A 26,362-nucleotide genomic window follows, 5' to 3' on the forward strand; every position below is an offset into this window, starting at 1 on the left:
CCCCCCCCCCAAAGCCCCAGGCCCCCCCAAAATCCTCCCGAGGGAGGCAGCGACGGATGCGGGCGCCCCGGCTGGCGGGGCGATGGATGGATGGCGCGTGCGAACCCCACCGACGTTCCCCAAGTCCTGCTGCCGGCGGGGGGGCCGTGGGTTTTTCTCTCTCTCTCTCTCTCTCTCTCTTTCTCTTCACCTTCCCCTTTTTTTTCTTTTTTTTTTTTTTTCTCGGTTTTCTTATGGAAAAAAATATGAACCATTTGCGTTTTTTTTTTTTTTTTTAACCCCCCCGATGCGCTACTTCAACACCTCGCCGTCAGCGGCTCGGGTTTTTTTTTCTTTTTTTTTTTTTTAAACAAATATTCGGATATAAAAATACAAATATGAGGAAAGTTTTTTCTTTTTTTGTTCTGTTTTTTGTTTTTCTGTTCTAAAAAGAAGCTGTTTGCCGGAGTGGGGGGGGGGGGGGGGGGGGGGGGTGACCCTTTCGGCACCGGGATGCGGCGCCGGGGGGGGGGGCCACCGAAGCTCATGCAAAAAAACGATGGAGCAAAAAAATGGCACCGGGGGCGGCTTCGAGCCCGCTCCGGCCCCGCTCAGCCCCGTGCCCCCCCCCCACGATGTGGGTTTGTTGTTGTTGTTGTTTTTTTTTTTTTGGGGGGGGGGGGTCCCTTGCTGCGGGGGGTGGGGGGGGTAAAGTGCATGGCCCGGGGGGGGCGACCCCGAAGCCGGTGGGAGCGTATGGAGGCGGTGGGGGGGACCCGGGGGGGGGGGGGGGGGGTGGCCCCCCCACCTCTCTCCCCGCTTGCTGCGCCCCCCGTGGGGCCTCGGGGGGGGGGGGGGAGGGCCGCGGGCATGGCCTCCCACCGCCCCCCCCCTTCTCTTTCCTCGTCTGTGCCCCCCCCCGGGCCCGAGGGTCCTGGCGGCGGCTCCGGGTTTATACCCCCGACGGCGACTTCTCCGTCATGCCCTTGAGCCACCTCGTCTATCCGGTCATCCTCGATCACCACTGCGGGGACACGCGGGGGGGGGGCGCGGGTGGGTGCGGGGACACGCGGGGGGGGGGGGGGGGGGGGGCAGCGCCCGGCCCTTCCTCCCTTATCCCCCCCCCCTCCTCCTCCTCTCCCCGCAGAGGGTCTGGATGCGCCCCCCCCCCCTTACAGCCACCCCCTAGGGGTTTGGAGGGGGGGATGGGGTGATGGAGGGGGGGGGGGGACAGGCATGGGGTGCCCCCCCCCCCCCCTCCTTTTCCCCGCGGCGGCTGTGGGTGGATGGCGTGGGCGGGGGGGGGGGGGGGGCAGGAAGGGACCCCCCCTCTGCGCTGCGGCAGGCGCTGCTGCGAGCAACAGGACTGGAATGGGTAATGACCCAGCGGGGGGGGCACCAGCCGCTGCTGGATGGACCCCCCCACACACACCTCCCGCAGGCAACATCAGCACGGGGGGGGGGCCGGACAGACCCCCCCAGCACACTGCCGGACAGACAGACCCCCCCACGGCATCACCCCAGAGCCCCCCCTCCCCACATCAGCATCCCCACCGGGGGGGCTACGCAGCATCCCCCCCCCCTCCCCATCACCGCCTGGGCAGGACCCCCCCACACCAGCATCTCTACCTGGGGGGGGGATATAGGGTCAGCGGCCCCCCCAGCAGCACCCTGGGGGCGGATTGGCCAGAACCCCCCCACCGCCAGCATCAGTGGGGCAGCAGCCAGACCCCCCCATGCCCAGCGGGGGAGGGAATTGCCCCCCCCCCATCCCCTCCGGGGGGGCCGCTAGTCCCATCCATCAGCACCGCAAAGGGGGGCGTGGAGCGGGGGACACGGGGTGTGTTCGTGCCGGGGGGGGGTCTCTGGGTGTCCCCCCCCCCCCCAATTTTGCCTCGGCAGCTCATGAAGGGAGTGGGGGGGGGGTCCCCGTGGGGCCCCCCCAGCAGGTGCGGGGGGGGCTGCAGGGATGGCAGGGGCTGCGGTCGGGGTTCCCCAAGGCACCGGGGTGACGGATGGTGGTGACACATCGGGGGGGGGGGGGGGCGTTTATTTGGGTCCCGATTGAAGCTGACGGGGTCTCTGCGGCAAGCAGCAAAGCGGGGGGGGGGCACACACGACATGCCAGCTTCATGGAGCCCGGGGGGGGGGGGGGGGGGGCAGCAGAGCGGGGGGGGGGCTGTTGGTCAGCAGCGGTGCTGCTGATGGGGGTCTCTGCGGCAGGCGGGGATGGAAGGGGGGGGTTATGGGGCTGGGGGGGGTCTATAGGGCTGGGGGGGGGCCTGTAGGGCTGGGGGGGGGGTTCGGGCAGCCCCGGAGGTGTGCAGCAACCCCAGGGGAGCTGAGGAGCAGCTCCGGGGGGGGGGTACCTGGGGTAGCCCCGTGTGCAGCCCATGGCTGCGGGAGACGGGGGGGCAGCTCCGGGGGGGGGGGGGGGGGGGACACCTTGCCTGCAGTGGGGTCGGGGGGGGGGGGGGGTCCTGCGATCTTGGGGTCCCGGGGATGCCGGGGGGGGGGGGGGGGGTCGGGCAGCGCTGGGGATGCCGTGGGGCAGAGCCGGGGGTCCGGGTGATGCTGGAAGGGGCGGTGGGGGGGGGGGGGGGGGGTGGGCAGCCGCATCCCGGGGACACCGCGGGGATTTGGGGCGGGGTGGGGGGGGTGACAGCCGAGGTGGGGGGGGCGGGGGGGGGGGGGGGTACCTCTTTTGGCGCGGCCGATCTGTCCCAGCTTGGGGGGCCGCTTGCCCTGGTTGCCCCCGAAGAAGGCGTTGGTGTCCTGCAGGCGGCAGCTGAAGGGCAGCTCCCCCGCCTCGGGCTCGGCGCCGTAGCGCCCCACCTTGTCCTCGCCGTAGGGCAGCACCTGCGACATGGCGGGGCCGAGCGGGCCGGGCCGGGCCGTGCCGTGCCGTGCCGAGCCGCTCCGGAGCCGGGCCGGGAGCAGCCAGTCTGCGGCGGGCGGGCGGGCGGCACCGGCGGCGGCGGCGGCGGCGGCGGCACCGGCGAAGCGGCGGCGGCGGAGCGGCGGCGGGGAGGCGAGGCGGGCGGGCGGAAGGATGAAGTCATGCATCCGGGGGGAGCGGGGACCCCCCCCCCCCCCCCCCACCCCGGCGGGGCGGGAGGGGGCGGCTCCGAGCACGGCCGGGACGAGCGGAGGGACCGGAGGGGAGGGGAGCGGGGGGCGTCCCGCAGGACGGGCGGCCCCGGGTGCCCCCCGCCGGGTCCCCGCGTCCGCGTCCCCATCCCCGTCCGTCTGGGGACCCCCCCCCCCTCCCTACCGCAGACCTTCCCCCAGTTTTGGGGTCTCCTCCATCGCCGCCTCGGAGCTCTCGGCCCCCCCGCAGTCTCCTCGGCCCCCCACATGCGGGGCGTCAGCCTGCGGGGGGGGGGGACGCGTGGGTGCACGGTGCCCCGAGGTGCCCCTGCCCCACGGCTCGGCCGCTCCCCCCGGGGCTTTTGGGGGCAAGGAAGGAGGGAGCTGAGCCCCGTGGGGCAGCCAGCCGTGATTCAGCCCCAAGGGGACCCCGATACTCCCCCCTGCCCCCCCCCCAAGCCCCACTTGCACCAAATTGGCCTTGAACAGCCTTCACCTGCCCCCCCCCCCCCAACACCTGGGGGTATTTAAGCCCAGGGAGGGGGGCCGCCGGCCTCACGAGGGCTGCGTGGTGCTGCTCTGCCCCACGATGGGGCTCGGCCCTTGTCCGGGAGGATGAGGGCGGCGCAGACGCACGCCGTGGGGCAGCCCTGCAGCTCCCGTGGTGGCCGAGCCCCAGCCCCACAAGCACCCCTGGGTGTCTCTAGGGGACGAGAGCGGGGTTCTCGCGGAGCCTGTGGCCCGTTTACCCCCCCCCCCCCCCGCCCGCCACCACCTCCTCGGCCCGCGCTTTGAGATCCTGAAAGACGCTGCAGGAGAGCGTCGGTCGGCTGGAGCGGCCCAGGCGAGCGGGCAGGTACGGCTATTTCGGGAAGGCTCGGCCGTGGCGTTCCCTTTGTGCCGGGCTCTGCAGAGCTCCGCTCCCCTCTGACAGCGGGGACGGAAGGGACAGGGCAGCCGTGCCCCCTCCCCGCCGGCCAGGAGCTGCCTCTATTCCTGCTGTAGCCGGGGAACCAGCTTGAACTTTTTCATGTGATGGCTTCTGGAAAGAAAGAAAGAAAGAAAGAAAAAAAAAAAAAAAAAAGTGCCTGGGAAAATAGGCGAGAGGCCCACGCTGAGATGTGCCCTGCTTTTCCCACCGCCGGGCCCACGTGCCGCTGCCCGTGGGCACGGACCGGCGAGCCGTGGGGCTGGGGCGAGCGTGGCGAGGTGCGGATGGGTTGTGGGGCTGGTGCTGTGCCCCAGGGGGTTCCCAGCCTGGCTGGGTCCTGCAGAGGGGCTGGGTCCCGCGGGGAGCACCCTGCTTGGCCCCAAATCTGTGCCCAGGAGCAGCGGCTTGGCTGTGGGGTGTTTGGTGAGCGGGCACGGGGCTCCTGGGGGCTGGGGAAGTGGGAGCTTTATCCTGCCCCAGCCCCTAAACGGGGGCTGCAGCTCCCGAGCAGAGGCCGGGACACCTCACGGGGCTGGGGGCGGTTGTGGCCCCCTCCTGGGGCTGGTTTGGGGTTGGACTCCCGGGTGTGATGGGGATGGCACTGCTGGAGCGGCCGTGGGCTGCCCGTGCGAGGGACAGCGTGCGCCTGCGGGCGCTGCCACCCCCTGCGTGGGGATGCCAAAAGGGCAGGAGCAGCCCCGAACTGCCCCAGAGCTTTTCAGGGCACGGCTCGGGGTGAGCAGCCTGCCCTCAGGTGCCCGAGGTGCCACCAGGAGAGGTCCCCCAGCAGGGGAAGGGGCTGCGTTGGCAGGGTTTGGTGTCCCCGGGGGAGGCCCAGGAGGATGCTCACCGAGGACCCGGCACCCGGACGGAGGCGATGGCTTCCCCCACGGCCCCTGGCGCTCCCGGTGATTTTTGGGGTGCGAGCAGCAGGCCGGGGAGCTGCCGGTGGCACGGGGGGGGGGGCCCGCGGAGGCGTGCCTGGAGGCTGTGTTGCGGTGCCTCCATCTGCTCCGCTCCCGGCCCTGCCAAGAAGCGTGAAATGGCACCGCTGCTGGCGGCTGCCGCAGCCCCGGGGCCGCGCTCGCCGAGCGCCAGCTCCCTGCTGCCACCGACACCCGGGGGTGTCCCCGAGGGGGGGCTGGGGACATGGGGCGCCGGCTGCCTGGTCGCTGGGAGGCAGGGGTGTCGGGCAGGCTGTTTGTCCCCGGGTTTGGGGGAGCAGATGTGCACCGGGCGTGCCGCTGGCGGCACTCGCCGTGGCGGTGGGGACGTGCGCCCCGCTGGCGAGCCCGGCTGTCGGTGGCGAAGAGCTCGGGGGCAGTGAGATGAGGAAAAAGGGCTCCTCTGGGACCCCCCCGGTGGGCTCCCATCCCAAATCCCGCACTGGGGCGGGTGGAAGAGGGATGGCACCATCCCCGTCCCCCCCGTGAGCCACCTGGGGCTGAGGTCCCGGTGACGCCGGGGCCGCACCGGCGCGGGGGGGCGGGGGGGGTGCCTGGGGAGGGGCTTCACCCCAAAACCCCTTCATCCCCGCCTGGCCCCGGGCTGGGGGACCCCGGCCGTGGCGAGCAGCCCTGCAGGGTGACGAGGCTCCATCGCCGCCTGTCCCCACGTCCCATCGCCATGACGACAGACGGGGACGCAGGGGGGAGCCGCTGGCAGCCCCGGGGGGGGGTGGTGCGGGGGGGCGGTGGGCACGGGTGGGCGCCCGCAGGGCTGTGGCTGGTGTGGGGGCGAGAGCTGCGGGGACACCCGGGTCCCCACGGGCCCCGCATCGCGGGGGGGCGGCTCAGCGCCGCGCGCTCCCGCTGTGCTGACCGAGCGTCCCCGGGGACGTGGCGGGGGGGGGGGGACACGTCTCAGCTTTCAGCACCCTTCCGCGCCTTCGTCTCAGCACCCACCCCCGGGGGGGGGGGGGGGTGATGCGGGCACTGCGGCAGGGCCGGCAGCCCCGCGCCGGGCGGTTTGGCAGCGCCGGGCTCCGGCTGGTGCCGAGCCGGTTGAGTCACGGCGCTGGGGGAGCGGTGCCAGGCAGCGCTGCGCTGCGCCGGGGGGGGGGACGGGACACACGGCACCGCGGGGCTGGTGGCATCCCCGGGGCGGGGGGGGGGGGGGCGCAGGGTGGCAGGAGGGGGCCCCGTGCTCGGCGGCACACCGAGCGCCCGCGGGGACGGCGCCGGGTACGACAGGAGGCGTCCCCTTCCCCAGGCGCCCTCGGCACCCCGCTGGGGGCAGGGGGCCGTCGGCCCGGCGCTGTCCCCCCGGAGGTGGCCGTGGGTCACACCCGCGCCCGCACCCCGCCGGCGCCGCCCCCGCCCCAAAACCTGGGCATCCCAACGCCGCCGGAGGCGGGATGGGGGTGGAGGGGGGGGGGGGTGTGTGCGTGCAGGGCGGCGGTCGCCACGGTAACGGCACCCATCCCTCCCGCACCCCGGGGTGCTGGGGGCCCCTGCCCTCCGCCCAGCAGGGCCGGGAGGCGACGGGGGCAGCCCCCGGCCCCCCGCGTTAGCGGCGCGAAGGAAGAGGCGAGGCTGAGCGCGGCTCCCCGGCTTTATCGGTGACCAGCCTCGGCGGTACCAGGCGGCCGCGGGGCGCTGGGGTGGGCGCGCGGGGCTCGGCGGGTGCTGGAGGCGCGCGGGCAGGGTGCCCCTGTCCCCCTCCTGGGTGCCAGGGCAGCTGGTGAAGGGGGTGCCTGTCCCCAGACAGCCTGCTTACGGGGTGCGGGCGCGAGGTAGGGGGACGCTGGCACCCAGGTGTGGCACGGCACTGGCTCCTGGGGGGGGGTTCTGCCTGGCCCCTGCCCTCCCCAGCTGTGCCCCGCTGGCCCTGGGATCTCCCCCCGGCCCTGTTCTCTCCACAAAGCCACGCGCTGGAAAAGCAACGCAAGGAAAAAAAGCCACGTGCCTTCTGCGGGGGGGTGGGGGGGGGTGTCAGGGCTCAGAAACAGGCCCAGAGGGTGCAGAGGACTCCTTACGTTAGGCACCAGAAGTACGTTGCCCCCACCCACTCACATTAAGGGGGGGTTCCTTTGGCAGACAAACAGGATGGGGGGGGGGGGGGGGGCTGTAGGTTCCCCCAGGACAGACGGGGGCACACTGGGACCCGTCCCTCCCCAGCAGGAACCACACAGCCGCGTGCTGGTGGACCCCTGAGGTTCCCCCAGGCTTGGGGCTGGGCTCGGTTGGCGCTGCCCCTCCCTGTGTTCCCCCCCCACCCCAAAAGGCACCCTCAGGCCTGGTAGAGGGGCACCACGCGGTCGATGGGGCCCCGGCAGATGGGGCAGAGGCGGCTGGGCAAGGCCTGGAAGCAGCGGAAGCAGCAGCAGATGTGGCCGCAGCCCAGCAGGACGCACTCGCGGGGCCGGCTGAGGCAGACCACGCACGAGTCCTCCAGCCCTCCGGCCTCGGCCTCCTCCTCGCCCTCGGGCTCCTTGTCCTCGGGCTCCGGCTTGAGGCGCGCGTGGCGGAGGGCCCGGCACACGGCGTGGAGGAGGACGGCCAGCCCCAGCGCCGCGCACAGCGCCGCCGCCCCCTTCCAGAAGCCGCTGGCCGCCTCCAGCTCCGCCAGCACCGCCTGCCAGTCCCCCAGGCACAAGAAATACTCGCCCTCGCGGGCCGGCGGCTGGAGGTGCAGCGAGCCGTCGGGGTGCAGGGCCAGCTCCCCGACGCCCGTCAGCGCGGCCCCCACCCGCAGCATCTCCTCGGTCTCCAGGATGCCCTTGGGCTTCTCCCCGCTCAGGTAGTGGCCCAGCAGGTCGCGGAAGCCGTGGGCCGGCTGCTGGAAGCGCTCGTACACCGTCTCCAGGGGCAGGCGGACGGCTCGCAGCGGGCTCTCCACGCTCACCTGCGTCACCGCCTCGGCGTCCGGCGAGGCCAGCAAGAAGGGGACGGTGTAGACCTGCTCCGAGAGCACCCGCTCGCTCTCGGTCCTGCAAGCGGAGAGCGCGGCGCTGAGATGCGGGGGGCGTGAAGGAACCCTGAGCTGCCGGGGTTGAACCGAGAGCCTCTCGCGTGGCCCCGGAGGGTGGGGGTGCGGGCCTGCCGGTGCGAGCCCACCCCTGCCGTCCTTTCCCACCGCTCACCAGCTCCGCGCCAAGCTGTTCCAGATCAGCCGATGCTCCTTGAGAAGCAGCTTCTGGATCACGCCCTGCATCCCCCGGTGGTACTGGCTGGACAGCGCCGCCTCGGCCGGCAGCACGATGCCTGAGGGCGAAGGGACGCGTCGCAGCCCGGGGAAGGGGAGCCTGGTCCCCGTCCCCAGCGTATAACCGCGGGACCTCCTCACCTTCCAGGGCAACGTAGGGCAGGCACTTCCCGTCGGCTGCGGCCGCCAGCGCTGCTAAATCGTCGCCCACCTGCAGCTTCGGGGCCTCCTGGAAGAGCGCGGACAGGCGCTGAGCCCCGCGGGGCCGCGCAGGATGCGGCCTGCCCGAGCCCAGCCGCGGCGCTGCGGCCAGCGGCCGGGCGGGGGGCGGCCCGGAGGCACGGGGCTACCTGCACGCGCGCCGCCACGCCGGCCTTCCTCCGGTACAGGTAGTAGAAGAGCCCCGAGAAGGCCAGGCTGGAGCCCAGGCACAGCAGCTCCACGGGCGTCACCGGCTCCATGGCGCCCGGCTCGGCCGGTGCCTGCCAGGGGAGAGCGGGGCTGGGGCCGGGGCCCGGGGGCCTCACCGGGGCCTAGCGCCCGGCGCCCTCCCGTTCCGGGCCCGGCGCCCCCCGGCCCGGCCCCGCCGCCCCCGCCCGCCCCGGCCCGGCCCCGCCGCCCCCGCTCACCCCGGCCCGGCCCCGCCGCCCCCCGCGCCCCCGAGGCCGCCCGGCGGCGCCCAGGCCCCCGTCCGCGGCCGCCGCGCGGTGCCTGCTGGGAAATGCAGTGCGGGCCCTCCGGCGGGGCGTTGGGAGCGGCGGGGCGCGGAACTACACCTCCCGGCATCCCTCGCGCCGGGCCGCAACCGGGAAGGCGCCGCCAGGACTACAAATCCCGGCGGGCTTTGCGGCACGGGCCCCGCACCGGGTACCGGGCGGGGAGGGCCCGAGCACCGGTGTCCCGGCCATGGAGGCCCCCTGAGGCGGGCGGGGGTCGGGCCGCGGTCCCTTGGGGCCCCCGCTCCCGGTCTCCGGGTCTCCACAGCCCGGTCTTCGCACCCCAGGGCCCGTGCCCCGGTGCCTCCCCGCAGCCCCCGTCCCCGCCCGGTCCCTCCCTTCCCGGTCCCTCAGCCTCCCCCGGTGCCGCCATGAAGGAGGCTGAGGCGGCGGCTCGGTGGAAGCTGCTTTAATCGTTCCGTGAAGCCAGCGGCGGGCACCGGGCACCGGGCTCCCCCCGCCGCCCCCCGGCCCCAGCAGGCGGGCACCGGGCTACGGGGGGGGGGCGAGGGGAAACCGGGGGGCAGAGCGGGGGGCTCGGCTCCGGTGCCCCCCGTGGGGTCGTGGGGGGCACCGCGGCCTCTCCGCCCCCCCCCCCCCCCCCGTCCCATCCCCGGGGGGCCCCGTGCTGGGCACCGGAGAGGAGCCGGGAGGCGCGGGGAGCGGTGGGCGCGTTGGGGGGGGGGGGATGGCTCACGGTGGCCCCGTGGGCGCCCGGTGAGGGTTGGGGGGGGGGGGGGGGGTACAGACGGGCACGGCGCCCTCCGTCCCCGTCCCCGCGGGCTGTTCCCGGTGGCTACCACACCTCGCAGTGGCGGCCGGGGTTCATGGGCGAGCCCAGCGGGCAGCCGAAGTGCTCCACGAAGTCCCGGGAGTTGCTGAGGGTGCCGATGACGCGGTACTTGTCGGGGCTGTGCGGGTCGGTCACCAGCCCCTCGTGGGAGCTCTCGGGCGTCCGCACCGAGCACCACACCTGGCGGAGCGGGAGCAGCCGGGGGGATGCGGGGAGGGAGCTCCCCCCCCACACACACACACACTTCGCCCCAACGCCGGGGCACGGCTCCGGCCCCGTAGGCGGGATGGGGACCAGCGGGGGTGGCGCCCGGGGGGCCGGGAGGGGAAGGCACAGCACCGTACCTGCGCGAAGCCCACGAAGAAGAGCTGGTGGTTGGTGAGCCCCAGGGCCGGCAGGCGCTTCTCATCCCCGTTCTTCTGCAGCCACGACTTGTACGCCTGCGGGGGGGGGGAGGCACCGTGAAGCCCCACGAGGGGGGGGGAGGCGCGCGCGCGCGCGCCCCGGGAGCCCCGACCCACGTTGTAGGCCGCCTTCAGCCCGCCGTTGTCGGCGATGTTCTCGCCCAGCGTCTGGCGGCCGTTGACCTTCTCGCGGTGCACGGTGTAGCGGCCGTACTGCTCCGTCATGCACGCCGTCCGGTTCTTGAAGGCCTCCAGCGAGGAGTTCTGCCACCAGGGCCGCAGGTTGCCCTCCTTGTCGTACTCCCGGCCTGCGGGACCGAGCCGTGGGGCAGCGGGGCCGGGGGATGCTGTTCCCCCTCACAGAGCCCACGCTGCGGGGTAACCAAACCGGGCACTGCCGAGCACCGTGGGGACACCCCGGGGGACTTCGGGGGACCTGGAGCACCCCGGGGAGAAGGTGTCCCCCAGCTCCTGCTCCAGGTGGTCTCTGTCCCGGGGCTCAGCCATGTTTTTGTCCCCCCCCCCCCCATCCCGGTGTCCCCTGCTGTCCCCGTGACCCCAAATTCCCCCGTTTTCCCCCAGCTCAACCCCGCTGGCTCCGGTGAGAGGCGCAAAGCAGAGCGGACGTGAGAGGGACCCGTGCCCTGCCCCAAAAGGAGGAGGACGAGGAGGAGGAAGAGGAGGAGGCGAGGGAGGGGGGGGGGGGCCACGGGCGGGCGGGGGGGCCGCGGGGCTGGGGGGGCCGAGCTGCAGCCACCGTGTCCTCACCAAGCGGATGGAGCGAAAGCTGCACAGAGAAGCCGGGGGGAGGAATCGGCGGGTGCCACCTGGGGAGACAGGACATAGAAGGGGAAGCCAGCCAGCCGGGGGGGGGGGGTGGCCGCGGCCACGAGCACGCACGATGCGATGGATGGCGAAGCAACCGCCGCCCCCCCCCCCCCCCGGCACCCCTTCCCCACACCGAGGGCACGGGGGCGGGCGGGCGGGGGTCTCGGGGGGGGGGGGGGGGACGGGAAGGCGATGGGGGGGTCGGGGCAGCGCTGCCCGCGGGCTCTCACCTTGGTCGTCGAAGGCGTGGGTCAGCTCGTGGCCCATCACCACGCCGATGCCGCCGAAATTGAGGGCTCTGCGGGGCGGCGGGGCAGAGCCGGGTGAGCGCAGAGGGATCACGGCGTCGCCCCCCGCCCCCCCCCCCCCCCCCCCCTCCCCGTCCTGGGCACCCCGGGTCGGGATCGCCTGCCCGTGCCCCCTCCCGTCCCCCCCCAGCCCCGTGCCGGGCTCACTTGGGGTGGCTGCGGGCGTAGAAGGGAGCCTGCAGGATGCCGGCGGGGAAGACGATGCCGTTCTTGGTGGGCAGGTAGTAGGCGTTGACGGTCTGCGGGGTCATGCTCCACCTGGGGGGGGACAGCGCACGGGCAGGGACAGGTCACCTCTTCCCCCCCCCCCCCCCCGTGCCTCCCAGAGCCCCCTCCCTTACTGGTCCCGGTTGGGGGGCTTGCGCAGCTGGTCGGCCATCACCTTGGCGGAGAAGTTGTAGAAGTTGAGCATGTTCTGGAAGAAGGAGTCCTCGGAGACCTCGTACTGGTGGGGAAGAGGCTGGGTGAGGACGGGTCCGGCCACGCAGGGTTTTGGGGCGGCTCCGTTTTGTGCCCTGTCCCCATCCCCCCCCCCCCCCCCCATCGTCCCACCAGGGGACCTCCAGGGCTTGGTGCGAGCAGGGCAGACCCCCCCCCGCGAGCCCCCTACCCCGTCATAGACGTCGTCCAGCTCCTTGTTGTCCAGGATGAAGTCCGGGAAGCCGATCATGTCGTAGATGGCATCCGCCTGCGTGGGGAGAGGTCCCGGGGGTGAGATGAGGCCGGAAAATGCCCGGGGGGGGGGTCTCCCAACCACCCGCCCCCCCCCCCCAGGGGCACCTTCTCTTTCGCCGCCTGCCGGGTCGTCTCATCCATCCAGTCCAGCTGGTCCAGGGACCCCTCGAAAGCCGTCCGGATCTCGCTGATCATCTCCTCGGCCTGGGGACAGGGACAGTGGCGGGGGGGGGGGACGCACCCTGTCAGCTCCCTGCCACGTCACCCCGTGCCCTCCCCCGTGCCACCCCCCGGTGCCCATCGTATAGGGGTGGCTCGGGCAGGATGTGACCACGGGCAGGCCCCCCCCTAACCCCAACCCCAGGGGTCCCATTCCACCGTCACTGGGCTCCGGGGGGGGGAACTGGGGGGGACGGGGGGGGCTGTGTCCTCACGATGGCCTTGCTGTCCCGGTCGAAGGTGGCTTTGACGAAGAGGGAGCCCAGGGCGAAGCCCAGCGTGTCGTCCGTGTTGGAGATGCAGGTTTGCCAGCGGGGCGTGCAGGACTGCGGGGGTGAGACGGGAGCCCCTGAGACCCCCGGGGCAGCCCCAGCCCCCTCCTCCTGCTCCCTCCCTGCCCCCCAGGCTGTGGGGAAACACCCAGCAGTGACCCCCCCCCCCAAAAAAAAAAAAAAAAAACAGTCCCCAAATCCTCCTGCAGCATCCGGGGCTCAGCACCCCAAGGGCAGCCCAAGGGCAGAGGCGCTCCGGCTGCCCCCGCGCTGCTGTGGGTGGCGGGGGGTGGTCCTGGAAACCTCCCCCCCCCCCCCCCCGTTACCTTCCTGGTGCCGTAGAGCGTCTCCAGCAGCCTCTCCTGGGCCGTCTCGAAGCGCTGGTCCAGGCTGGAGGCCGTTTTCTGCACCAGGTTCCAGATCAGGTAGTTGTTCAGGACGCTGCGGGGGCAGAGGGGGTGCTGCGCCTTGCCACGGGACCGGCACCGGGGGGGTGCCCGGTGCCCCCGCCGAGGGTTCAGCCCCAAAGGGGGGGCGGGCACCGCGGGGGTCTCACCTCTTGTCGGTGCCGTTGATGAGGTCGGAGACCTGCTGGAGGTAGGCGTCCCCGTACACCACCACGGGCTCCGTCTCAGCCAGCTCCAGCGGGGCCAGGGAGTAGGAGAGGTAATCCAGCCAGTCGATGGCGGGGGCGAGGACCTGGGGGACACGGGGACGCGGCGCCCGGGCGCTTGGCACGGCTCCGCACCACCCTGCCCCGACGTCCCCAGCTCCCTCAGCACCCCAAATCCCTGCTCTGCCCCAAAGCTCCTTCCCCGCGGCTCCCCGCTGCTCCCGAGGCTGCGGCACAAGGAGGGGACCCGGAGGGGTCCCCAGAAGGGGTTTTTTTTCCCGGCGGGGTGGCCGTGCCCACCTGCAGCTCGGCGATGCTCATCTTGTGGTAGATCTTCTCGTCGTCCCGCCGCTCGGCCTGGGGCACGGTGATGTTGGCCAGCAGGGTCTCGAAGTCCAGCACCTGCTGCATCTGCAGCCGGGTGGGCTCCTTGGCCCCCCCCAGCAGCGTGCCCAGCTCCACCATGTAGTCCAGGTAGGCGGCCAGGACCTGGCGGGACCCCCAGCAGCGGGCTCAGTCCCGTCTGCGGGACACCCCCACCCACGGGTCCCGGCCTGGCCCCCCCCCGGCAGGGGGGGCAGGGGGGGGGGCGGCTCTCGCTCCTCTCACCCGCTCGTTGGCCGTCCTGTTCAGGTAGTAATCCCGGGAGGGGAGGAAAAGCCCCGACTGGTCCACCTGGGGGGGGGCACAGAGGGGCGATACGGGCAGCCCGGTGCCCCCCCCCCCCCCCCCTCCCCTCCTCGGTGCCCGCAGCCCCTCGTGCCCACCTGGATGACGTTGCTGTTGGAGCTCTTGGAGTCCGCGCCCACGTACACCGTGAAGAAGGGGGTCGCCCGGTACGTGCCCGACACCACCTTGAGCACCTCCATGAAGCCGCTCTGGTTCCACGAGCCGCTGACGTTCCAGCCGCCGATCTGCCCGCGGGCGGCCCCCGGGGGTGCATCCGTCACCCAGCTGGGGGGGGGGGCACGGGACGGGGACGCGTTGCCCTCCTCCCCCCCGGCAGCCCGGCGGTCCGCGTGCCGCCCACCTTGTCGATGAGCTCCACGAGGGGCTGGGCGCCCAGCTCCTCGATGCGCTGCTCCCTGAGGCAGGACAGGTAGTAGCGCTGCGTCTTCCTCTCCGCCTCGCTGCTCGAGTTGAAGCTGGCGTTCTCTGCGTGTGTGGGGGGGGGGGGGGCGCGGCTCAGCCCTGGGGGGGCTCTGCCCGCCTGCACCCGGGGGCGTCCCCCCCCCCCACGCCCCCCCAACTCGGCGTCCCCGCCGGTGCCCACCTAGGAGGTGCTTCATGATGGCCTGGTTCTGGTCCCAGATGCTGTTGAAGGTGCTCCACTTGGAGCGCCCGGTGGGCAGCGGGTTCCTCCTGATCCAGCCCCCGCAGGAGTACTGGTAGAAGTCCTGGCACGGGTCCGTGGCCGGGTCCAGGGCCTCCAGGATCTTGCTGGCCACCCGGACGCAGGCATCCGTCAGGCACGTGCTGCGAGAGGGATCTGGCAGGGACGGCAGGCTGTGCGCGGGGGGGAAACCGAGGCACGCCGCGGGGCCAGGCCCCCAGCGCCCGCCGGGGTGGGCAGAGCACCCCAATCCTGCCGTCCGCGGGGGGCACGGGGCGGGGGGGGGGGGGACACACGCACGCCGCCCCTACCTCTGCTGTACTGCACGGCCAGCGCGACGACGGCGGCGCCGAGCAGCAGGGCCAGGGCGACGGCGACGGCGCTGAGCGCCAGCTCCAGGTGGCTGCGCGACGCCAGGCGGCTCAGCAGCGGCCCCGGCCCCTTCCGAAACCCCACCTGGGCAGGAGGCAGGGTCCGAAATCGCATCTGTGTGTGTGTCCCCCCCCCCCCCCCCCGCCGCTACAGCCCCTGGGTGCCCCGGCTGGGCTGGGTGGCGCGGGGATGAGCTTGGGACCGAGCTGGGGACCGCGCTGGGACCCCCTGGAAGGGGTCACCCCATAGCTGGAGCATCCCCGGGAAGGGGGGGGGGGGGGGGGTCAGGGCGCCAGCCCCCGAGGCTGCAGGGAAGGAACCTGGCCCAGGAGCTCTCTCTGCCGCATTCTGGCCGTGTCCCAGCACGTCCCCGGGGACTGCCTCTCGGTCCCCAGCCCCGCTCCCGCTGCCCCCACCCCTTCCCCCCCCGGCTGCGGGCAGGTTGGGGCTGCGGGAAATGGAGGGGGGGGGGGGGGGACAAGAGGGGATTTGGGGGGGTCCGGGCTCACCTCCACGCTGTCGGGAGAGGCGCTGCCGTCCCCCGCGGGCTCCGGCGCCTCGTCCTCCTGCAGCGTGGCGCGCTTGTAGTCGGGCATCTGCCGGGGCACAGAGCGGGCTGGGGGGGCCTCGGGGGGGTGGCTGAGCCCCCCCCCCCTCACCCCCTCCGCCTCTCACAGCGAGGGCTGGTGCCCCGCTCGGGGGGCGCTGGGGCCTCCCTCGGAGGCTCAGCCCGGGGCTCCCCCCCTGGGAAGCTGCCCCCCCGGAGCCCCTGGGAAGGTGAGGCTGGGTGCTGAGGGGGGGGGGGGGACACGGGGGGGGGGGGGGCCCGGAGCATCCCTCCGCGTCACCATGGCAGCCGCGGCATCAGCCAGGTGCCACGGAGACGTGGTCCTCGTCACCAGGCAACCGCTGGCTCTGCTCTGCCCCTCCCCCTCTCCTCGCCCCCCCCCCCCCCCCCAAAGCCTGGAACTTTCCATGCAGATGTGCACTGGGGTGACACATCTGGGAGCCCCCCCCCACCCCGTACCCCAACCCGGCCCCCCGCGGCGCTCGGGGCAAAGGGAAGAGCCCGGGGCAGGGCGGGCGGTGCCGCGGGGGGACGGGGGCTCCGCGGGGTGGGGGGCAGCCGGGGGGGGGGGGGGGGCAGGGCAGGACCCCCTGTCCCGGGCCTGGGGGGGGCTGCCAAGGACCCAGCCGGGAGGGGGGGGGGGGGGCACGGAGCTGAGCCGGCAGCCGGGGGCAGAAGCTGGGTGCTCGGGTGGGAGAGCGCCCGGTGCCATCAGTAGGCTTCAGAGTTAACGCCCCGGCGGGTTATCTGCAGCGGGGGGGGGGGGGGGGGTGAGGGGAGGCGGGGGCTGGCCCCCAGGGTCCCCAACCCGCCCTCGTCCCCTTGTCACCGCTGTCCCCCCCTCCCCCCCCTCGGCACCTGCCGGCACCTCCTGGCACCCCAATTTGGGGTCGGATCCCTCCCCGCCCCCCCCCCCCCCGAGGGGCTGGCTCTGGGGGCGCCCCCCCGCAGCACCCCCCCCACCCCGCTGGGCTCCGTGCCCCGGCGGAGCGGGGGGGGCTGGGGGGCCACCCAGGACCCCCCACCCGACCCCAGCCGGGGGCTGCCGGGGGGGGGGGGGTTCCCCTTGTTCCCCCCCCCCCCCCCCATCCCTGCTGCCACGGGGAGGGGCTGCCCAGCCCCCCGCAGCCCCCCCGCAGCCCCCCCATCTCCCGGGGCTGCCCTGCACCGGCTCCCTCCGTACGCCCCCCCCCCCCTCCCTCCCTCCCCATTTTGTCGCCCCCCCCCCCCCCCGGGCCCCCACTCACGGCGTGGCCGAGCTCCTGCAGGGCCACGTTCATCCTGGCCATCCCGGGCCGCCTCCCGCCTAGCTCCGCTCCCCGCCCGGGCAGCGCCGGGCCCCCGCAGCGCCGCCTGCCTCCGCCATGGCGGCACCGGCACCGGCACCGGCACCGGGATTGGGAGCGGGCAGGGACGGACGGACGGACGGACGGATGGATGGAGCCCCCGCGATGATGGGGGGGGGGGGGTGGGGGGGTGGCGGGTACCGGCGGGGCGCCGCCCGTAGGCACCGGGGGCGCGGCTGGAGCCGGTGGTACCGTGGGGGGAGGGGGGGGGGTTGGAACGGGGGCACCGGGGGGCGCAGCCCGGTCTCACCGCTCCGCTCCTCCCCGCCCGGCCCCGGCGCCAAGGTGACGGCGGGGGGCCGCGCCCGCCGTGCTCACGGGCGGAGCCCCGGCACCGGGAGCCGATACCGGTACCGGGAGCTGACACCCGCACCGGGACCTGACGCCGGCACCGGGACCTGACGCCGACACGGGCCCCGGGACCCGACGCCGGGCTCCCACCCGGGCACCGCCCCGTCGGTGCTGCACCTCCCGGCCCCCCCCCCCCCCCCGGTACCGGGGGACGCGCACCGGCCCCGGTGGCTGCAAGCGGCGCCCCGCCGCCGCCGCAGCGCCGCTCCGCTCCCGGCCGCTCCACGGGGCCGCGGCGTGCCCCTGCCTCCACGGCGCCCCCCGGTCCCGTTACCCCCCCCCCCGGTCCCGGTGCCCCCCCATCCCCCCCCGCTTCGCTCCCCCCCCCGCCCCGGTGCCGGTACGCGCGAGGGGCGTGGCCACCGCGCTAAGCCACGCCCACGCCCACCCCCTAACCACGCCCCCCGCCCCCCTCCGTCGCGCGGCGGTGACGTCCGGCCGGCGGCGCGCGCTGATTGGCGGCGGGCGGCGGGGCAGGGCGCAGGCGCGGCGGCGCGGCCGGGTGCGCGGCGGCGGCGGAGCGGGGCCATGGAGGCGGGCGGCGGCGGCGGGCAGAGCCGGGTGCAGGGCGGGCCCGGCTCGGGCGGCGACGAGAAACCCGCGCCGCCGTGGGGCAGGGAGCGGCGAGAGCAGCCGCCGGGGCCCGAGAAGGAGCAGGAGCTGGTGGGCGCCGCGCCGCGGGGCCGCGCTGAGTCACGGCGGGGGGGCGGCGGCGGCCGGCACCGGGCGGGCGGGCGGGCGGGCCCTGAGGGCACCGGAGGGGCGTGACGTCGCCGGGAGGTGGTGACGTCGCCGGGAGGTGGTGACGTCACCGAGGGGTGATGACGACCCCCACCCCCACCCCAGCCCCGCGGGGGCGTCAGCGGGGGGCTCCCGGTGGTGTGTGTGAGGGGGGCGTGACGTCACTTCGGGGCTCCCCGCGTGACGTCACGGGGGGTGACGTCACGGGGGGGTGACGTCACGGAGCCCTCACCCCTCTGTCCCCCCCCCCCCCCGCAGTCGGAGGAGGACAAGCAGCTGCAGGACGAGCTGGAGATGCTGGTGGAGCGCCTCGGGGTGAGTGCCCGCCGTGGGGCTGCCCGGCCCCAATCCTGGGGGATCTGACCCCAAAACCGGCCCCCCAAACCGGCCCCCCTGACGGGCCCGCTTCCCCCCCCCCCCCCCATGCAGGAGAAGGACACGTCCCTGTACCGCCCCGCCCTGGAGGAGCTGCGCCGGCAGATCCGCTCGTCCACCACCTCCATGACGTCCGTCCCCAAGCCCCTCAAGTTCCTGCGGCCGCACTACGGCAAGCTGAAGGAGATCTACGAGAGCATGGCGCCGGGGGAGAACAAGGTGAGCGCTCCCGCCCCGCCGTCCTGTAACTTGCCGGGGCCGTGCCTCTGCCCCCTGCCACGGCCGGTGTGGGCTCAAGGAGGGCGCTGTGCTCCTGGCCAGCCTGGGCTGCCCTCATTTCCAGGGGTTCTGAAGCTTTGGCGCTCTCTCCGTCTTCCCCCAGCGCTTTGCAGCAGACATCATTTCTGTTCTGGCCATGACCATGAGCGGGGAGCGCGAGTGCCTGAAGTACCGGCTGGTGGGCTCCCAGGAGGAGCTGGCGTCGTGGGGGCACGAATACGTCAGGTAGGCCTGGCTGGGAGCGGGACCTGGGAAGGACGGAGGGCCTGGGGGGCACTTCCCTGGGATTTCCCCAGCTCTGGGCCCTGCAGGAACACGAAGCCCCCTTAAACGCTGCGCAGCCCCAGCTGTCTGTCAGCAGCTGCTCCGCGTCCCTGGGCCAAGCCGGTTTTGTGGTGGTGACCTCCTTTTCTCCCCGCAGGCACCTGGCGGGGGAGGTGGCCAAGGAGTGGCAGGAGATCGACGAGGCGGACAAGGCTCAGCGGGACACGCTCCTCACCCTGGTCAAGGAGATCGTGCCCTACAACATGGCTCACAACGCGGAGCACGAGGCCTGCGACCTGCTGATGGAGATCGAGCAGATGGACATGCTGGAGAAGTACATCGACGACAACGCCTACTCCAAAGTGTGCCTCTACCTGACCAGGTGAGGGGCCGGCGTGGGCGCGGGTCGCCCGGCCCTGCTGTCTGCCGCGTGGCTCACCCTCGTGTCCGTCTGTCCGTCTCCTCCTGCAAGCTGTGTGAGCTACGTCCCGGAGCCTGAGAACTCCGCTCTCCTGCGCTGCGCCTTGGGCATCTTCCGCAAGTTCAGCCGGTACCCCGAAGCCCTGCGCCTGGCCCTGATGCTCAATGACGTGGAGCTGGTGGAGGACATCTTCACCTCCTGCAAGGATGTGTAAGCGGAGATTTAATTCCCTGCCCTCTGGGACCACAGCACGGTGTGGTGGGGGTGCAGCTCCCCGTCCAGACAGAGCTGGGTTGGATCCTGCCTCTGCCCAACATATCTGGGGGCTTGAGTGGAGACTTTTGTCCCTAAAGGCAGGATGGGCAGGAGCAGATCATCTCTGGGCTGCTCTCGTGTGCCCTCGGAGGAGGGTGGGCAGGGGTGGGTGTCTGCTGTTTGGTCAGCCTGTGTTTGTGCCGGGGCTGGCTGGGGTCTGGGCGCTTGCGAAGCCTCTCCCCCTCCGTGCAGGGTTGTCCAGAAGCAGATGGCCTTCATGCTGGGCCGCCACGGGGTCTTCCTGGAGCTCAACGAGGATGTGGAGGAGTACGAGGACCTGACGGAGATCATGTCCAACGTTCAGCTCAACAGCAACTTCCTGGCCTTGGCCAGAGAGGTGAGCGTCTGGCTGGGGAAAGAGCCCTGGGGCTGCCCCAAGCTGGGGTCTCTGGGGCAAGAGCTGGGAAGAGATCCTCTGTCCCCTCGAGGCCAGGCAGCACCTGGAGAGGCTGTCCTTGCACAGCAGCTGCCTGCGGTGCGTGGGCGGGGAGGTGACCGCTTCTCCCCTGTCTCTGCAGCTGGATATCATGGAGCCCAAAGTGCCGGACGATATTTACAAAACCCACCTGGAAAATAACCGTAAGGGCTTGTGTCGCTGGCCTCGCTTGGCCCTGGCTGGGGGGCGTTGCTGTGGGTCCTGGGGCGGGCAGGCAGCCCGCTGGGGACCTCTGGGGGACCTCTGGCCCGGCATGGAGCTGGCTCTGCTGCCCACCGTGGGCTCGGGCTCCTCCTTCCCCATCGCTGGGGGACAGATCCTCGCCTGTGTGTGACGTGGGACAGCTGCACGGTGCGGCCGGGCTGCCCTGCTGCCTGGCTCATCCTGACGTCGCTCCCCAGGGTTCGGGGGCAGCGGCTCCCAAGTGGACTCGGCCCGGATGAATTTGGCCTCCTCCTTCGTGAACGGCTTCGTGAACGCTGCCTTCGGACAAGACAAGCTGCTGACGGACGACGGCAATAAATGGTTGTACAAGAACAAGGACCACGGTGAGAGAGCCGGCTGGGCAGGGGCTGGAGGTGCCCAGAGCCCTGGGGTTGTGACCCTGCTCCTTTTGGGGACCCGCTGAAAGCGGGGCCGTTGAACACAGCTCCCATGGGGCTGCCCCGTGTCCCTGGCCGCCTCCTGCCCAGGCGGGGCGCATCGCCTGGGGGTGACGTGGGCTTTTTCTCCCCTGGAACCCAGGGATGCTGAGTGCCGCAGCCTCGCTGGGCACCATACTGCTGTGGGACGTGGACGGGGGCTCACGCAGATCGACAAGTACCTGTATTCCTCAGAGGATTACATCAAGGTGAGCGGTGCTGACCCCAGCCTGAGTTTTTCGGCCCCGTGGGGTGGGCCTGCGTGTGCGCGGCTGCCTCTGGAGGGGCTGGATGCCCGGCGTCCCAGGCCTTGGAGCAGCTCACAGCTGGGTTGAGGAGCTGCTAGGAACTCCCGGAGCGTTTTTGGGGTCCTTTTCTCGCAGAGCTGTGAGCTCAGGGCTGCTGAGCTGGCTGCAGCGTGGCGTTGCTCACTTGGTACCAGCTAGCCCGTCCTGGGGGGAGGGTTGTAACGCGTGGGGTGACGTTAGTCACTGCCTGACAGCGAGCGCCGTGCCTCGGTGGCTGCTGCGTGACGGCGCCTCTGTCTTGCAGTCGGGAGCCCTCCTGGCCTGTGGCATCGTCAAACTCAGGGGTCAGGAACGAGTGTGACCCTTGCCCTGGCCCTCCTGTCCGACTACGTCCTCCACAACAGCAACACCATGCGGATCGGAGCCATTTTCGGGTAAGGGCCTGCCCCCAGCCCCGCTGGCTGTATATGGGCGCTGCAGCTCCCCCCCTAACGCTCCTCCGGGCTCTCCGCAGCCTGGGGCTGGCCTACGCGGGCTCCAACCGCCGAGGACGTCCTCACCTTGCTGCTGCCCGTGATGGGAGACTCAAGTCCAGCATGGAGGTAGGGAGCAAAGCAGGGGGTGGGTGCGCGGGGTCCTGCTGCCCTGCCCGGTCCCCGACAGCTCCTGGGGATGCCAGGGCTGTCCCGCAGCCCGTTTGGGCTCCGCGTGTCCCTGCTTGGCGCTGTGCTGTGCCAAACCACGACCTTGTTTTCCCCTTCTGAGCCACTCATATGATGTGGGAGGGTGGGAAGCCGTCAGGTCTCCAATATTCTAAATTTCTGGAGGGACCAAGGGTATTCTGTGCCCCCCCTGAGCGCACGGCATCTCCTTCTCTCCTTCTCCAGGTGGCTGGCGTGACCGCCCTGGCCTGCGGGATGATATCCGTGGGCTCCTGCAACGGCGACGTCACCTCGACCATCCTCCAGACCATCATGGAGAAATCGGAGACGGAACTGAAGGACACCTACGCCCGGTGGCTGCGCTGGGCCTGGGCCTGAACCACCTGGGTAAGGGAGGGCAGCGCCAGCCGCCCCGGGGCTGGGGACTGGGAGCACGAGCACCCCTCAGCGCTGGGTTCTAACCCCCGCGCTGCCCCGCAGGGAAAGGAGAGGCGATCGAGGCCATCCTGGCGGCGCTGGAGGTGGTGTCCGAGCCCTTCCGCAGCTTCGCCAACACCCTGGTGGACATCTGCGCCTACGCGGGTGAGTTGGGCTGAGGGAGGCCGAGGGGAACGGGTCCGGGGCCCTCCGTCCGCTGATCCCGGCGCGCCGCTCTCCCCCCAGGCTCGGGGAACGTCCTGAAGGTGCAGCAGCTCCTGCACATCTGCAGCGAGCACTTTGACTCCAAGGAGAAGGAGGAGGACAAGGACAAGAAGGACAAGAAAGAGAAGGAGAAGAAAGAGAGCTCGGCCGACATGGGGGCTCACCAGGTGGGGGAATGCGGGCGCTGCCTCCGAGGGGTCCCTGGGCCCTTGTGGGTTTGGAGCTGGGGGAAGGCAGCCCCCAGCTGGGTGCCCTGCTCCCCGTGTCCAGCTGGGCTTGGGGGGGCTGTAGGAACCTGGCCTTTGGGGCTGGGGCTGCCTGCACTCAGCACTCGGTCCCCGCAGGGCGTAGCGGTGTTGGGCATCGCGCTTATCGCCATGGGCGAGGAAATCGGCGCCGAGATGGGCCCTGCGCACCTTCGGTCACCTGGTGAGTGGCAGCGGGGGGACAACACGGGCTGGGCAGGGACCTGGGAATGGAAGGGGTCTGGGGAAACAGAACACGTCGCTGTAGGCCTCGGTTAGCTGGGCGGTGGGCACCCTGAGGTGCCAGGACCCAGGGTTTAGCACCCACCTTCCCTCCCACCGCAAGCTTGCGGTACGGGGAGCCCACCCTGCGCCGGGCCGTGCCCCTGGCCCTGGCGCTGATCTCGGTCTCCAACCCCCGGCTCAACATCCTCGACACCCTCAGCAAGTTCTCCCACGACGCTGACCCCGAGGTCTCCTACAACTCCATCTTTGCCATGGCATGGTGGGCAGCGGTAAGCCCGGGGGACGGCCCAGGGCACCTGGGGTCCCTGGGCGGGGGGGTGGGGGGACACCAAAGCCCTGTACCCTAATTCTGGCCGTGCCCCCTGTTCTCCAGGTAAAACAATGCAGGCTGGCTGCCCATGCTGCGGCAGCTCGCCCCAGTACCACGCCAAGGACCCCAACAACCTTTCATGGTGCGGCTAGCCCAGGTGATGGCCCCACGCTTGGCGCTTTTGGGGGGGGGGGGGAAGGGGCAGGTGGGTTACCTGTGTGGGGCGAAGGATGCGGTGGTGGCCTCGGGGTGCCGCTGGCAGGGATCCCGGGAATTGTTCTCACTGCATCCTTACGTTGTTTTTCTCTGCCACGCCAGGGCATGACACCACCTGGGCAAGGGGACGCTTCACGCTGTGCCCCTACCACAGCGATCGGCAGCTCTATGAGCCAGGTGGCCGTGTCGGGGCTGCGACTGTCATCTTGTCCTTCCTGGACGTGCGCAACCAGTGAGTTGCTGCGGGCTCGGGACCCCTCTGCCCTGTAGGGTGGGTGCTGCCTGGGTGCTGACCCCGCGCCCCTACCCCCGCCCCCTTCCAGTTTATCCTGGGCAAATCCACTACGTCCTCTACGGGCTCGTCGCTGCCATTGCAGCCCCCGCATGCTGGTCACCTTCGACGAGGAGCTGCGACCTCTGCCCGTGTCGGTTCGGGTGGGACAGGTGAGGGGGGCAGCAGAGCTGGGGACGGGGGTGCTGGGGGAGGGGGGGGTGCTGGGGGGAGGGGGGGACGGGGCCCCGCGCTGTGTTGTTTGTGTCCCCCGGACTCTTACCTCCGCTTCTCCCGCAGGGCCCGTGGGGACCGTGGTGGCCCAGGCGGGCAAGCCCCAAAAAAACCCATCACCGTGCTTCCAGACCCACACGACCCCCGTGCTGCTTTGCGCACAGGCGAGCGGGCGGGCGGCCCAGAGGAGCAGTGCCCGTCACCCCCATCCTCGAGGGCTTCGTCATCCTGCGCCCCCTTAGCAAAGAACCCCAACCACGACGTTTTGAGCCGGGGCGTGGGGGCGGGGCGTGGTGGGGTGGGGAAATATGGCGGGGTGGATTGGGGGAGGGTAGGGTAAATAACTGTTTTTGTTTTTGGATAGCCGAGAGTTGAGGCAAATAAACTCTGCGGCCACTCATGCTCCGTGTGTCTTTCCTTTGAGTTCGCTCCCGGGGGGGGGCGGGGGGGGGCGGCTGGCTTTGCGCAATGCCTCGGGGCTGGGGAGCCTGGGTGCTGCTCGCCCCCAGCGTTGATCCTTCTCCCTGTGGGCTGCAGTGCAGGGGAAGAGCGCCCTCCTGGACTCCTAAATCCCCCTTGTTCTGTTTCCAAACCCCTGCCGATTCTGTTATCCGTAAAAATTCTACACTTTTCTGTTTGTCCCAACCCCCGGTTCCCTTCCTAAAGATTCTGTGTTCTGTTTTCCCCAAACCCGGCTTGTGTTCTGTTTTCCCCAGACCCTGCCACTCTGTCGTCCGAAAGCCCCACTATTCCGTTCCCAAAACCCGCCTTCTGTTCCCGATCCCTGTGCTGTGTTCTCCAAACCCCGCACGTCCTAGTTTCCCACACGCCTGCCCTCCTCGCCCCAAACTCACCCCTGTTGCGCTGCCCTGGGGGGCGGGGAGGAGGGGGGGGGAGAGGTAGACGGGAGAAAGGGGCTGACCCGTGGGGGGGCTCCTGGCCGAGGGGGACGGAAGCCCTGGGGGTGGAGCGCGAAGAGAGACAGGGCCCCGCCGGGGCGGTGGGGCCGTGTGCCCCGGCGGGCTGCGGCTCCCCGGGGCTGGGTTGTGCTGAGCCGAGTGTGGGGCCGGGCTCCGTTTGGGTCCCGCAGGCCCCCGCAGGTTCCCGCCGGCTCGCCGGGGGCGGGGCCCCACAGTGGGGCGGGTGGGCCCCAAACGGTGACCCGCCCCACCCCCCCCCGCCGCCCCTCCCTCCGCACCACGTGGCGCCCCCCCTTCCCCCCGCCCCTCCCGTTCACGTGCCTGGTGCGGGCCGGCCGGCCTTCAGCGGGGCGGCGCGCCCCGCCCCCCCCCTCCCCTCCCCGCCTCCTCCCCCTCCCCCCCCCCCCCGTGGGCCCGCCCGGGCCGGGCCGGCCGGCCTGGCCGCGGCGCGGGGCCGGGCCGGGCCGGGCCGGGCGCCGGGCCGGGCCCGTTCCGGGGTGCCGGCCGGCCGGGGTGCCGGCCAGGGCCACACCTGGCCACACCGGGCCGGGGCCCCGGGCCGGGCCGCCCCCGGGCCCTTTTTCGGCCGGCACTGGCCCTCCACGCCCGGGCGGGCGCCCCCGGGCCACACCGGGGCCGGGCCCCCCCCCTCCGGGCCCCCCCTGGCGCTCCGGGCCGGGCCCACACCGGGCCGGGCCTTCTCCGGCCCGGCCGGGCCGGGCCGGGCCGGGCCGGGCCGCGCCGCGGGCCCCCGGGCCGGGGCCGGGCCGCCCTCGGCCCTCCCCCGCGGGCCGCCCGCCCGCCCGGCCGGGTTCCGCCCCCCCTTTTTCCGGTCCACTGCCGGGGTTCCCGGTCCCCCGGCGCCCCACCGCTCCCCCCTTCCCCCGCCTCTGTGTTCTGCCGGGCCCCCGACCCGCCCGTTTTTCGGCCCCCCAACGCACCCCCCGCGCGCCCCGAACCGCCGGGTTTTCTCTTTTTATCCCCGCTCATCCCGCACTTCCTTTTCTAGCCCCCCCCCCCCACCCCCGCCCCCCCGCGGGAGTCCCCCTCCCCCGCCGCCCCGGTGCACGTGCCCCCCGTGACTTGCCCGCGCGTCCCCCCCCCTGTCCCCCCACCGCCCGCCCTTCCGCGCCCCGCCCCGCCCCCTGCCGCCCGCATCTTTTCTTCCCCCTTTGTCGGGGCCCCTTTCGCGCAGCGTGGGTGCGAAGGACCCCCCTGCACCCCTCCCCCCCTTTTCCCCTCCGTCCCCCTTTTTTTTGCACTCTTCCCCCGTTTGCTTTCGCCTTTCACTTCTTTCCCGGTTTGACCGGCTTTTATGCTTTCCTCTTCTCTCCGATCCCGGCGGCCGGCAGTGACAACGTGTTCCTCTTGGCAGAGGCCGCCGCCTCGGGGTGGGGGGAGTCGGCCCGGTGGATGCCGGCACCGCGCACGGCGTGCCGACGACGCTGGACTTGCCCTCCCCCCCCCGCCTTTCCACCCCCCCCCCTCCTCCTTTCAAATCCACCACCTCCCGTAAAACCGGGCTCGTTCCCTATGCCCCCGCCCTCCGAGCTCCGCTTACCTGCCGGCCCCTCCCACCCTTCCCCCGCCGGGCCCCGCCGGGCGCCCCCCTCCTCTCACCTTCGTCCCCGTTTCCCGGCCGCCAAGATGCGTGATTCCGGCGCATCTGGGCCCTTGCCCGCACAATTTCCCAGGCCTAACCGGGCCCCCCCCGGTCTCACCGGGCTTCTTCGGGGGGTGGCTCTTTCCCCCGGTTGCGGTTCGGCTGAGGTCAGGCCCCGCCGCTGCCGCCCCAGCCCGGCCGGTCGGGCAGGTCCCGGGGGCTGCGTCAGCCACCGGCGCCGCCACCGCCCAGCCCCGGCCTGCGCCGTGCCGGCCGTGCCCGGTGGAAAACCGGCTCCGGCAGCCCCGAGGCACTTGGGAGGAGAGCCGGGGCCGGGCACGGACGGACG

General features: G+C 72.5%; 4 protein-coding genes across 6 annotated transcripts; 1 reads left to right on the forward strand and 3 right to left on the reverse strand.

Moving 5' to 3' along the window:
• Nucleotides 1–897: 897 nt before the first annotated feature.
• CAMK2N2 (calcium/calmodulin dependent protein kinase II inhibitor 2) lies at nucleotides 898–2,894 on the reverse strand. The gene is given in 3 exon segments (XM_035545010.2): nucleotides 898–970; nucleotides 972–1,003; nucleotides 2,679–2,894. Coding segments are annotated over 3 exon segments (240 nt in total). The 5' UTR covers nucleotides 2,848–2,894; the 3' UTR covers nucleotides 898–931.
• Nucleotides 2,895–6,540: 3,646 nt separating this feature from the next.
• On the reverse strand, nucleotides 6,541–8,629 carry LOC118246989 (mitochondrial ubiquitin ligase activator of nfkb 1-A-like). 2 transcript variants are annotated; one of them, XM_035544609.1, is made up of 4 exons: nucleotides 8,497–8,629; nucleotides 8,288–8,375; nucleotides 8,085–8,205; nucleotides 6,541–7,931 (listed from the first exon to the last, which is right to left on the reverse strand). In XM_035544609.1, the coding sequence occupies exons 1-4, from the start codon at nucleotides 8,605–8,607 to the stop codon at nucleotides 7,232–7,234; spliced, it is 1,020 nt and encodes a 339-aa protein (XP_035400502.1). In that variant the 5' UTR covers nucleotides 8,608–8,629; the 3' UTR covers nucleotides 6,541–7,231. The 2 variants fall into 2 exon arrangements, with proteins under 2 accessions (XP_035400502.1, XP_035400501.1); XM_035544608.2 differs by having other exon boundaries at nucleotides 7,076–7,952.
• Nucleotides 8,630–9,658: 1,029 nt separating this feature from the next.
• On the reverse strand, nucleotides 9,659–16,536 carry ECE2 (endothelin converting enzyme 2). Of its 2 annotated transcripts, XM_035544612.1 has the most exons (20): nucleotides 16,503–16,527; nucleotides 15,320–15,333; nucleotides 15,189–15,275; nucleotides 14,619–14,763; nucleotides 14,248–14,463; nucleotides 14,005–14,129; nucleotides 13,742–13,888; nucleotides 13,584–13,649; nucleotides 13,275–13,463; nucleotides 12,918–13,060; nucleotides 12,688–12,802; nucleotides 12,305–12,415; nucleotides 11,976–12,074; nucleotides 11,806–11,883; nucleotides 11,537–11,640; nucleotides 11,343–11,453; nucleotides 11,118–11,185; nucleotides 10,177–10,367; nucleotides 10,000–10,095; nucleotides 9,659–9,835 (listed from the first exon to the last, which is right to left on the reverse strand). In XM_035544612.1, exons 1-20 carry the CDS (start codon nucleotides 16,525–16,527, stop codon nucleotides 9,659–9,661), a joined length of 2,307 nt encoding a protein of 768 aa, XP_035400505.1. The 2 variants fall into 2 exon arrangements, with proteins under 2 accessions (XP_035400505.1, XP_035400504.1); XM_035544611.1 differs by lacking the exon at nucleotides 15,320–15,333 and having other exon boundaries at nucleotides 16,495–16,536.
• Nucleotides 16,537–17,489: 953 nt separating this feature from the next.
• Nucleotides 17,490–26,110, forward strand: PSMD2 (proteasome 26S subunit ubiquitin receptor, non-ATPase 2). Its single transcript, XM_050712602.1, is given in 27 exon segments — nucleotides 17,490–17,607; nucleotides 17,944–18,000; nucleotides 18,115–18,279; nucleotides 18,443–18,564; nucleotides 18,761–18,985; nucleotides 19,076–19,234; nucleotides 19,532–19,676; nucleotides 19,858–19,918; nucleotides 20,177–20,323; nucleotides 20,520–20,576; nucleotides 20,579–20,625; nucleotides 20,969–20,998; nucleotides 21,000–21,029; nucleotides 21,031–21,098; nucleotides 21,179–21,209; nucleotides 21,211–21,247; nucleotides 21,250–21,266; nucleotides 21,552–21,684; nucleotides 21,687–21,713; nucleotides 21,807–21,908; nucleotides 21,990–22,135; nucleotides 22,313–22,404; nucleotides 22,560–22,728; nucleotides 22,833–22,911; nucleotides 23,088–23,217; nucleotides 23,363–23,429; nucleotides 26,105–26,110. Coding segments are annotated over 26 exon segments (2,313 nt in total). The 5' UTR covers nucleotides 17,490–17,607; nucleotides 17,944–17,979.
• The last annotated feature ends 252 nt before the right edge of the window (nucleotides 26,111–26,362 follow it).

Source organism: Cygnus atratus, chromosome 9, assembly GCF_013377495.2.
Source record: "Cygnus atratus isolate AKBS03 ecotype Queensland, Australia chromosome 9, CAtr_DNAZoo_HiC_assembly, whole genome shotgun sequence".
NCBI classification, from domain to species: Eukaryota; Metazoa; Chordata; class Aves; order Anseriformes; family Anatidae; genus Cygnus; species Cygnus atratus.